The sequence below is a fragment of the Danio aesculapii genome, chromosome 8, assembly GCF_903798145.1.
Source record: "Danio aesculapii chromosome 8, fDanAes4.1, whole genome shotgun sequence".
NCBI lineage: Eukaryota > Metazoa > Chordata > Actinopteri > Cypriniformes > Danionidae > Danio > Danio aesculapii.
The window spans coordinates 8166527-8179069 of record NC_079442.1 but is presented as its reverse complement, the minus strand read 5'-3'; the positions used below and the strand labels follow the sequence as shown (position 1 = coordinate 8179069).

The following is a 12543-nucleotide window of genomic DNA, read 5'->3' as shown; positions in this document are numbered from 1 at the left end:
AAAATGCCATGTCAAAATTCCATGACCGTATGAAACCTGTCCAAAGTTATAAAGTAAATTAACAAAGAGGCTAATTCTAAAAATTAAGCTACAACAGGTTCTGGCTTGTAAGTAAAATCAGCTTCTCGCTTTTAAAGCAATGGGTTTACTTTTAATGTTTTTAAAAGTGCTCAGCATATATAAGTACACTCCTCACGAATCTATCTTTTAAATTCATATTTTAATAGGAAGCTATACAATAATATATTTGTGCATATACATTAGATTAGTGAGTACTGAAGCCAAATCTGGAACTTATCTAACAAAATAACTTAAATAACGGTCCAAAAACTAGTACAAATTTATATGTTATAGAAAAATATTAAATACAAATTTAAAAAAAGAGGAAAAATAAAAAGAAGCAAAAAAATTGAAAGATTTAGTTAAAATTGTGTAGATTGTATTTTTTTTTTTTTTTTGCAATATTTTGCTTGAATATTTTTGTATTATCATTCAATTTTTAAATATGTTTGGTTACTAAAATATTATTTTAATAAATATATCTGTTTAATAAATCTGTTTTGTTTAAATGCACCAAAATACATTACATATATTCACTGAGAAATAGATAAAAATATTAATTTTCAAAATAGGGTGTATTCAATTATGCTGAGCACTGTAACTACTCCTTTTTACAGTGTGATCAAAAACACTCATTTTAAAGTAAGAGCAATCAGTGAAGCAATAAACATTTGAGCTCAAAGTCTTTTGCTTACTACAATATTTACTGAGTTCTTGCCAACCAACATCACAAGTACAGGATGTGCCGAAAATACCACAAGAGTTAGAAAGATCACTGTCAGTTTTCAGAGTCATTTGATTTAACCAAACCATGATTGTATCACTAACAGGAAAAACAAGATCTCTCTATTCACCCTTATCATTACAGTCAAACCTTTACATTCCCCCCAAAACAAAAATAAATATTTTTTAATCATGATCTAAGCTAAAAATGAACTAGAATTGTATATACTGACAATGAGCATGTATGAATGTTATAAAGACCAGTTTTACTCTGCTGTACAGGGAAATAACTTCAACTCTAAACACTTTTTTGCTCTATTTGTTTATTTTTAAATAATTTCACTGACACTATTAACTGCATCTTCCAAAACAAAAAGCTTAACAACCTACCTGAGAATATGAGGAAAATTACGAACACATCTGATATCCCTCAAAAACAAAAAGCTAGTGCAAATAAATTGCAACATTTTGCCTTTTTTGTAACTACACAGTAATAAAGTTCCCTGTTGGCTTATAAGCTCACACAAAATGACTCCAACCAACTAAGTGATTCACCCTGGCTACTAAGTAAATTTGGCTACCTCTGAGTAAATGTGGTATCTGCGCAACAATAGCAGGTGAATATAATGTGTAGTTATACTCAGTGATTGGCAGTATTTCTGATACATGTATTTCAAATACGTATTTCAAATACAAAATACTATTCTGTCTATTGTATTTTATGGGGGTTATAAAAATGGGTTTATATTTTGTATCAAAATACATTAGTGTCTTGTATTTTGTATTTTTAAACACTGTAAAATGTAAGAAGTCTACACGATGACATCATAAAAATGTGGAATCTGATTAGTGTTTAATCAGTTATTTGCCAAGGCTTGAGATCAGAACAGAAAATTGATTAAGAATGTGGTCAATGATTGGAGCATGGATGGAAATTATACAACATACATAAAGAAAATAACAGACAAATGGCATGGGTATATTTGGGAGCAAGTCAACAATCATTGGAAAAGTATACTGCACAATGCTAAGACCAGTCTTGTTTAATGGCAGTATAGTGAACAATGCAAAAGCATCTTTGATTAAGAAATAAGATGGAATAAAATATCAGCCCTTAAGAACAGGATGCGGAGCCTTCGGCACATAATCATTCTCAGTCTCAGTGCTGCAGATGGAAATGCAGAGGAACTTTAGAAACATAAAACACGTAAAGATGGTGTAGTGTTTACTAAGAGGGTAAACTGAGACTATTCCAGTTGAAGAACTGAAATCATCTTGGAATAATATGTATACTGTACAAATAATAGTAGTTTTAGATGGATTGCTGATATAGATGCCAAGAAAACAGGACAAACAACATTAAAATAAGTCCTACATTGGCGATTCCTACAATACTTCATTGACGGTTTCAAATGACAGTAACTGATCTGCAGGTGCTCTGTGCAGTTAATCAAGAGATGTTAAAATGGCACAATACAGTATATGAGACACAAATATTTAATAACACTACAGACTGATCAAAACCTACAGACTCCTGTTACACCGTAGAAGCAGGATTTATATAAAGAGTTTATTTGCAAAAAGAGATAACTCCGTTTTTGAGATCATGTTTTATGTTGTGCATTGAAGAGAACAATTGCAAAAACATAATTTATGGAAATGACTAAAACTGGAGATTTTTTAGTTTTCAGAAATCCTGTTTTTACATGTATTGAAGATTTCAATTTTTAAAAAGAAGGAATTTATTGACCAAAACAAATAAGATAACATCGTCATATATCACTCTTCAAAACATAAGACTGTTAAGAGATTGTTCAGGATTACTGTCCACCCAACGGATGGAAACAGAATGAAGAGATATAGTACTATATTCCAACTTATTATCTGCATTACATGGTTTTGACAGTGATTAAAGAGATTGTCTTCAAGACAGGACTTTCTGCATGGAATTTGTTCGTAATTTATGCTAAAATGAAAGAGAAAGTCAGTTTAATGGTGAGGGGATTGATCTAATATACCTATTGGTGGAAGAATCGTCATGCTCCCTTGTAAAAGTATTTAGTAATTTTCAAAATACAGCATTTTATTTGATACATTTGTGTCTGCAGTATTTTGTAGTTTATTTTTATACACTTAAAACTGAGGTGTTTTGTCCAACCCTGAAAGAAGCAAAGAAAGAAAGAAAGAAAGAAAGAAAGAAAGAAAGAAAGAAAGAAAGAAAGAAAGAAAGAAAGAAAGAAAGAAAGAAAGAAAGAAAGAAGATGCATTCTGAAGATACATAAGTATAAGATACTGAAGATAGCCATTGAAATTAAAAATTTTGTTTGACCACAAAGTAGTGAAAGTTTTAACGTTTTAGCAAACTGATAACTTTGTTTACAATAATTAACCGGTTGACCTTGAGTCAAACGTGACGACAAAAAAGTTACAAATTACTACATTTGGTCGTCAGAAAACTTAATTATAAATCTCCATATAACTGTACTTGTGTAGAACTAGCAATTCAGTGACTTTTAAAGTATTTCTGTCATTGTTTCTGTCAGGACCGCTGTTGTAAGCGCCGGTTGGTGTTGTCACATGACAGCAATTATTTTTCTCACCGATGATAAGTATGAACCAATCACAATCGTTCGAAGTAGGCGATTGAGTTCTGTTTACAGACATTACCAACGCGGGTTTTCGACTGCAAAATCAGGTACAAGATACAGAATAAAACGATTATATCATGTAGCATTAGAATATTTCTAGCAACTTAGTTAGACAAATAAAACAGACCTCGACGTAGAGCTCATTCTGGTCCCCCAGTTTTGTTTACACAGAAAGTGGAAGAGTTTCTTCCTCATAGCGCCATTTAACGTTACTAATAACATGTAGACTGGCAAATCCACACGATTATACTAGCTTAACAACAAACACTGTCAAATGTTCATCTCTCATGGAATTTACACACGTGGTTGACACAATTGCGTCATTTGCACATGCAAGCTGTAGCTACAAGCACAAGAGGGCAGTAGCTGGAGCCTCGACTGACAAGAGAAGCACTCTGCAAAACCGCGCTAATGACACATCCATGGACAGACTTCTAAACGTTTAATCCCGAAACAAACATTAATTATAAATAACCGTCATAATTAATGCGAAGGAAATATCACTGCGACTGTATTTTCTGCTCTCTATATTTATTAGGATCCAGTTTCTCAAGTATCATCATCCAAATCGCCGAAGCTAATATATCAAACAGTTTACGTCCAGTGTGTTTCTTTAATATAATATGTATGCCATAAACACCTAACGTTAGCTAACGTGTTGCCTTTAGTTCTCTCCATCAGCATCACTGTTGAGGTCATCACATACGACATGCGATGTGCCCGGCATGAATGCTGCGAAAAAAATGCACCAGCATCCCGAATCTTCTATTCCGTCATCTTAAATAAACAAAAGTGCGTATTTCGTACTTTGTAAAACGCGTTAGTGACATCTAAAACTGATATAATTCGATTTGCAAAGCCGGGGTCGGATTATAGGGCCACTTCATATCGGAAGTAGCGTAATTCGAGACCCATTCATTGAGCCCTTAAAACACTAGCGCTACATAAGAGCCTCTTACCTGCATATCTGGATGGACGGTGTCTCCTGTGCGTTAGAAACAGACATCATGAGTTTGCGTCGAGGCTCGTCTTTAACAGCGATTCCGTGTGTCGTAATGAAATGGACTGAGTCAGGCGGAGCGAGAGCTGCAGGTTTGAAGGGTAAATCGATTGGCCAGACTAACGTTACTTCCACTAGTGTGGTAAAAGACGCGGTGAGAAGCGAACTGCTTGTTAATAACTCGAGTAGTCAACAATAAGTTGTTTATATATACATAGGAGCTGTTTATAGATAGAGATAGATAAATATACTTAACAGAAGTAGATTATACTCATAAACAGTTATTTGTTGTTGTCTATATACAAACATGCTATTCACTTTAGCCTAAAATGCTAATTTATTTAGTCGTTAGATTTAAAAAGATACAATTTGATGTGTCTTTTACACACATTTCTTGTTTAAAACATATTGTCACCGAAAGGTGGCAGCAAAGACCAGGTTTTATGGTAAAGCATCACCTTATAAATGCCCCAGCTGAAGCAGCATTTCCCCCTTTCTTTTTAATAAAACGCCACGGTGCATCTGTTTGTTCAATATTTTCTGACAGTGTGATTATATATAGGCATCTGCCTATTAAATAGATAGTTCACCCAAATATTTAAATTTACTCAGTTTTTACTCACCCTCACAAAATATGAGTTTATCTGTTGGACACAAGATATTTTGAAGAAAGCTGAAAACCATTGACGTTCACAGTAGGAAAAACAAATAAGGCAGTGTATATATATATATATATATATATATATATATATATATATATATATATATATATATATATATATATATATATATAATCTCAAGATGAGGAACATGTGAGGGGTGAGTAAATTTTGATAGAATTTGACATTTTGGATTAACTATCTATTTTTTTGCGCGCCAAAATCTTGTCATTGTTGTTTTTAAGAGTATCATCTCTCTGTTTCATGTATGTAGCTCTGTTAGTGCTCCCAAAAACGTGTTTTATTTGACTTGTTCAGAAACGATGCAATGAAACCAGTTTTGTAGCCCACATATTTTATTATAAAATATAACATAATACATACAAACACATTAATGTGTAAACAAAATATACATAGCTCATCCCAAAAATAGAGATACTTTAAGTGAAAAACACAAAGTGTTTACTATTAAATAATCTGCAGCAACACAAAAGTGTGAAGTGCAAATATCTTACATTTGACAACCCTTTGGGTTTTACTAAGGCGTTTTCAAGAGCCGCCGACGATTTAGCCCACAGAGGGGAATAAATCTAACCACGTTATTTACAGGTTACGCGCGTGATCTTTACGAAAACAAAAACAACTTGAACGAGTCTGTTCCATTACTTTAACTGTACTGGAGGAAAAAGCCAAGTATACAATACTTAAACGCAATTTGATGATTCGTGTTCACCAAATAAATATAACAATGGGCCACATACAATGCAAATATGTACAATTTTAAAACGGCTTTCATCACAACAATAGTCTTTTGTACGGCAAGTCTACCAAGGTCTCCAGACTTCGGTGATCAATGGCATAGGCTCAGGTCCACTGAGAATCTCTTGTTTTGGATTTGTGGATCTTGAGCTGCTAGATTTCAGATTCTTGAGTTTTTGTTGGATTTGCGACATCATTCTGGAGCTCTGCGCACAGCAGTTCTGGCAGGCTGGTGTTTTGGGTGTCACCGAGCGCTGAATGAAGTCGTTTACGCGGTGGCGAGTCTCTGCGTCGAGGCTGGTTTGCGGGAGGCGCGCTGACACGCGCTGTAGGCAGGTTGTGTACCCCTCCGTGAAACTAACAGTGGTATCTATAAACAAATAAACACACAAATTAGTTTTTTGAAACTACTATACAATTGATTACCATAATATCTGCATTTAAAAAGAAGATAGCTATATCTTAAGAAAACTCACCTTTAGACGGAGTGGTCTGGATATCAGTCAGGAATCTGACGGTCATCTCCAAAATATCAGCTTTCTCCAGTTTAGAATAACGGCAGTTCTGTAAAAGAAAATATGCAATGGTAAGAAAAAGCGTAAAACACATCAGCACCTAATGATGAAGGCAATTATAGCACAAAAACAAACTTACATCTTTGCCTGTGAGAGGGAGAATGAGCGCTTTTAATCGGTCGAGGCTGTCGTTGATGCGCGCTCGTCTTTTCTTTTCCAGTAAGGGTTTCAAGGTTTTTCTCAGTTCACTTGCTTCTTTCCTCATGGCCACGGTGCGGGGCGCACAGGGCAGAGCAGATACAGCGGTGGCGCTGGGAGTCATGTTGAGCTTGCTGTGAGTAGATCGTGTGTGCCGAAGTTGGGATCCGCGCGCGCTTATATCCCTCTCCTGCGCGTCATGGAAACGCCCCCACGCCTCAGAGAACTCCTCTGCTCAAATAACTTTAGACTGTAGAACAAAAGGACGCGTCTGTAGCGTCTATAAATTATATTCCTCTCGTAATCTCCTTTTGGAAATCAATATTATAAACTAACGTTTATTGGTTATATGTATAGGTTATTTTATCTTTGGATGGCTATTTGTAGACTTTTGGGAAATGTTCATTATCTTTGACTGCTTAAATTTGCTATATGTTTATTTATATGCATGTGTTATATTTATATGTTTATATATAAATATATTTACTAAAATATTAATTAAAATATGCTATACATTACTCTTTTATACTGCTTTCTCCAAATGTCCTTTTTATGGTGAAACACATATATAAAGCCTGAAAATTGTGTTGACAGTTTAAATATTTATTATTTAACGTTATATACTAATGTTAATACGATTTCTATTGTTCTTTCATATAAACGCTTGCAAAAAAACATGTTAATGAGAAGAAGAGTGATGCTGGTGACGCGTAAGGACACAGGATTGGGATCCAATTTAGGGCGGGATAAGCATTCGTAATTTAAATAAAGCAGACAGATTCCCAAGCCACGCCGTTTTAACTTAACATCTGTCTCTAAATTTTGATGAACAATAGTTTTTTTCCTCTCTTTTTGATGACGTAGGGTTTACACCTGTACCTCTGGCGTTCATGGGGAGGGGTTAAGCGCACGCGTCCCCAAGCAGACCATATTGCCATGCAAACCCATATGTGATCTCTCACACTCAGCAAACAATATTTTAAAGTATATTGTTTGAATACTCATGGAATATACGTGGATGTGTTTGTTTTGTATCATGGAACGTGCGCTTTGCAAAAACGCACACAGCCAACGTTTACGCACGTCTGTTTTGTGTTATTTAATGGTACTGGTTTCTTATATGTTGAGATTTTTTTTCTGCATGAATAAAACGTTTGACCAATGATGGGTCGTCAGATATTTTCAGCTAGGAGTCTTTGAAACCCCATGGGATCCACGCGTCCAGCACGCGTCATGGAGAGAAGTCTCCAGATGGCCTTCTCTCAACCAACCCCCAATTTTAATGATGCTAAAACTTGTGCCCCTCATCTTTCCATAAGTTCTTACCCTCTAGTTGTTTTCTAAAAAAGCATTTTGGCGTCGTTGACCCATCTGTATGGTTTTGAATTACAAGTGATCAAACAAAAGGGAAGCGTCGTTTTGCGCGCAGACATGTCACTGTCGTTTCCATGTTTTATTGAATATGCCATTTGGTGAATATGAAAAGCAAGCACCATTAATCGTATGCGACTTGTAGCATCGTTTATACCACGTTTTATAATATGTAAATAAATGCAGAACGTGTTTAAAATAGGACTTAAAGTAAAGAGGAAACAAATCGAAAACGCAGAATCTCCAAGAGAGTTGAAACGTTTTTCCTTTTTAAAATAAAACGTAAAAAAATTGGTCATACAAACATTTAACTTAAGTGTTATTTTCATTTGTTTTACCAATACATTTGTAATAGCTATTAAAAATGAACACAAGGGTGCGTCAGAGTTGCGATCGGCAATCAGTACGTGCCCTGCACGCGCCCTGTTCCCCCATGGGTCCTTTATTTGAGGAGCGTGTCAGCCAGTTTTTCACTTAAGATGCGTTCAGTTACAGCGCTTTTTGTATTTTAGCGTGGGTGCCCCATCTGTGCCATCATCATAGCGTAGACTCACACAGAGACCTTTTGTCTAACAACTCATTCCAGTACGTGGGAACAAGGTTCGAGGAGTTACGGAGCAAAGTAAGATGAGCTGCGCGCAAGCTACACAAACCCCTGCTCGAAATCCCCATTGAAAACGAGTGGGGGAGGTTACCGATGGCGGTTAACGATTTAAGCATGTTAGCACGTTATTCTTGGTTATTATTTTTTTTTTTTTGTTCGTTGCTGTGAGATCGTTAGCCTACTTCAGAATTTGATTGTGGTCTGTGGTTGTGCTTTGGTCTAAACACATTTCTAACAGAAACGAACAGTAAAAGGCTTTCAATTAAAACAAAAAATGCTCAAGAAAACAATGAACTCCACGCAAAATAGTATAAGGGTTTAAAAAAAGAGGAGTTTTGCAATGTTGCCATAGAAAAACCATTTTGATATCCAGAAAAATCTTTTGGTAAACAGAAAAAATACATACATGAACCATCTAATGTATAAAGAACCGTTTTACAATTAATGTTTTGTGGAATGGAAAGATTATTCATATGTTAAATGTTCTTGAAGGAACCACTAATGCAAATGAAGTGTGTTTGCCCCATATCCTCATTCACTATGCTTCATTTAGGCTATTAGTTTAAAGGGATAGTTCACCCAAAAATGGAAATTCTGTCATCAATTTCTCATCCTTTACTTGATTCAAACCTTTATGAGTTTCTTTCTTCCATTAAACACAAAAGAAGACATTTTGAAAAATGCAGAAAATCTGTAACCACTGACGTCCATAGGATTTGTTTTCAGTTTTCAGCTTTCTTCAAAATATTTTCTTTTCTGTTTAACATAAGAAAGAAATGCAGGTTTGGAACGAACCATTTAATCTATGTTTAGTCCACTCGACAAAGTTCTAAACACAAGTGACAAGCAAAATCTGAAATGGAAAAATGATCAACAAAAATTAAAAAGAGACAAGCAGAATCAAAACTGATGACACACAGATTACATGAAATAAATAAAATAGCATCAAATCTCTAAAGATCTCATCAGAGAATGTTTACATATATTTATTTAGCAGCTGCTTTCATCTAAATCGACTTACAAACAAACAATAAAGCAAGGAATTTGTCAGAAATAATTAGTAATCGTTAATAAAAACACAAAGTTGTAGCTATTGTTTAAAAAAACAGAATAGCAAAGGATTAAGGAAAAATAGCACTTTAGTCATTTTTTAATAACTTTAAACACAAATCCACTTCCTCAGTCTCAAAATCTCAAAGCAAAACCCCTGACTCTCCCATCAAAATAAAACAAAAGTTCTTATAACTTTTTTATCTGTTTATTCATAACACTATTTTAATAGTGAAATGTATAGATGTAAGTAGCTTTGCAACCACAGTACTTGACTAGCAGTTCTTAGTAGACTATCTGCTGAATATCTGCTAATGGTTGATTCAAATGGACCACAGCAGTCATTCAGACCATTACAATATTTGCAGCTACATGTTGGCTTATTCTGCTAACCCTAAGCTAAACTGCTTCTGTTCTACTAACTCTTCAGTTTTTACATTTTTTTTATATTACAGCTTTATTCCTAAATGGATAGAATTCCTTACTCATCCTCAAAATTCTACAAACGATACCCCATAATGACAATATGAAATACAATTGTTTGAAATCTTTGCAAAAAAAATCATGTTGAAGTGTCTTTGGCACAAATTACACCTTGAAGTCTTTTTGAGTCATTTCACTTATTCTTTTTTGGAGTACCTCTCAAGCTCCATCAGGTTGTATGATCTTCAGAGATGTTCAGCTCTTTGTAGATGTTTAATCAGGTTTAGATCTGGGATCTGCCTTGGCCACGCAAGAACATTCACAAAGTTGTCTTTTTGTCATCTTGGCTCTGTGATTATGGATCATTCTCATATAGAAACATGAATCAGTCTGAGGTCCAGAGTGCTCTCATTAGGTATGTCTCTGTACACTGCTGCTTTCATCTTTCCTCCACATCTCTCAGTTCCTGCCACTGAAAAACATTCTGTTTTTCTCCAGACAAAGAGTTCAATCTTTGTTTCATCGGACCAGAGAATTTAGTTTCTCATGGTCTGAGTGTCCATCAGAGTCTTTTGGCAAACTGTTTGGCTGCCATGTGCCTTTTACAGAGGATAATTCCATGCAGGCCATGATTTGTGGTTTGTTGCTGAGATCGTTCCTCTTGAAGGTTCTCCTCTCTTCACTGAGAAACACTGGAGCACTTAAAGCGTGACCATGTGGTTCTTGACTGACTAAAAAACTATCTGGACACAACTAGTTTTCCAAACATCATTTTTTCAAAGCCAATGTCAGTCATTTTATGGATTCAGACCAAAGTCTCTTTAAAGCAAGTCATTTCACTCAATGGCCATCTTTGAAACGCCTCTTGGGCAGTATGCTCGGGCAAAACATCAAATTCTCCAAAACCGCTTGCCAAGCTAAGATTGAATTTCATATTACAAATCACCAATGAAATTAAACAACAACTGTCACTTTAGTTTCATTTCTAAAAGTCCAAATTACACAAAATCTGCAGAAACTCATGTCTGGTCTGAGCCCCTCCCCCAGAGTATCATCAGACTATAGCGATTGATGGTTGGCTCATGTACTAGAAGGCGGGCTTTATTCGCCATATAGCGATAGATGATTGACTCCTGTACTAGTAGGCAGGGCTTTATTCACCATATTGACTGTTACACTTTTCCCCATTCAAAAAGATACAAGTGACATGTCTTGTGTATTCTCAGCCTGATCTTACAAGAAAATGTAAGTATTTTACGTTTTGTCAGTTTAGTGGCTAATTTGTATGAATTCGTACAAGTTCAGTCATATGAAATTGTACAATTTTAAAAAGGAGGCATGGCAACTTACCCCACCCCTAAACCCAACAGTCATTGGGGGATGAGCAAATCGTACTAAATTGTGCGAATTAGATCGTACGAATTCATACTATTTCATTCTATTATACTATTACATTCAATTAGCAACTAAATAAAAAAGTTACGAATTGTCGTGAGATTGTATTAGTATTCTATAGTCTTTGTTCAGACACAACAACCATTTCTGTGTTTATTACGTAGGTAGGGGTGCCAATGTTTTACATGTGGGCATTGCACAAGATCATTTGTTCAGGATGCGTTAAACTATATAAAAGTACATAACAAGAATATAATTGAAAAAGTTATTTTGAAATTAAGTAGATTTACATTTAAGCTTGTTTATTGTTTAAGCATGTCATAAAAGGTATATAAAAACAATACACATTTAACGAAATTTTTACTTGATGGTTTTATAAACCAACTGGAATAAAAACGTTTTAATTTATAAAATTTCCAATTTATGTAATTAACTGCAGAAATGAAAGTACTCTTACCTGGATTGGTATTACAGCTGCCAGTCTTAACAATTTAAGTAATTTGGCTCTTTGATTGCAGTTTTTTATTTCTTCTCAGGGTTGCAAACACATCTGCATCCATTACTGGTGCACAGAAAGCAGAAACCACGTTCACGTTGACCAAAACACAGACAAAAATGTGTTTTGAAAAAAACATTTTCAGCAATCACAGATATTTGGATTCTGATGAAATTAGATTGATCTTTGGACCGTTGAATTTGCTGAAAAACAGTCATTTGGTCTGGAATGTTTTACAGAGATCGCATGAGAAAAAAGAGGAAGAGAAGAACATTTGTATGGGATTTGTACAGGAATTCTATAAGGCCCCCTAATAAAACTAGTCCTGTCAGAATAGGGCTGCAATTACCTTGCCTTGTCCACCGAATTGTCAGTGGAAGCACCACGTTTTAAAACACCAGAAGTGTATTTCATGCTCAGCCCTGAGTGCTCGGACTAGAGTGCATACAATTGTGAACTGTGGTTCGTACAAGCGCTTCTACAAGATTACTGGTGGTTCCAGTCTTCATCCATTTATCGATGATGGAGGCCACTGTGCTCATTTGGGATCTTCAGTGGTGGAGGAATTATTCTGTACCCTTCCCCAGATCTGTGCCTCGATACAATCTTGTCTCAGAGGTCTACAGACAATTCCTTGGACCC

At 35.3% G+C, this 12543-nt stretch overlaps 2 protein-coding genes across 2 annotated transcripts in view; both read right to left on the bottom strand.

The window, feature by feature from the left end:
* The window catches only part of acot7 (acyl-CoA thioesterase 7), a 104677-nt gene extending 100152 nt beyond the window's left edge, over positions 1-4525 (bottom strand). Inside the window, exon 1 of the mRNA XM_056464292.1 lies at positions 4391-4525. Coding sequence (XP_056320267.1) covers positions 4391-4440 — 50 coding nt within the window. The 5' untranslated portion in view covers positions 4441-4525. The remainder of the gene's footprint in view (positions 1-4390) is intronic.
* Positions 4526-5846: 1321 nt separating this feature from the next.
* hes2.2 (hes family bHLH transcription factor 2, tandem duplicate 2) lies at positions 5847-6693 on the bottom strand. Its single transcript, XM_056464520.1, has 3 exons — positions 6504-6693; positions 6326-6413; positions 5847-6219 (listed from the first exon to the last, which is right to left on the bottom strand). The coding sequence occupies exons 1-3, from the start codon at positions 6684-6686 to the stop codon at positions 5915-5917; spliced, it is 576 nt and encodes a 191-aa protein (XP_056320495.1). The 5' UTR covers positions 6687-6693; the 3' UTR covers positions 5847-5914.
* Positions 6694-12543: the final 5850 nt, after the last annotated feature.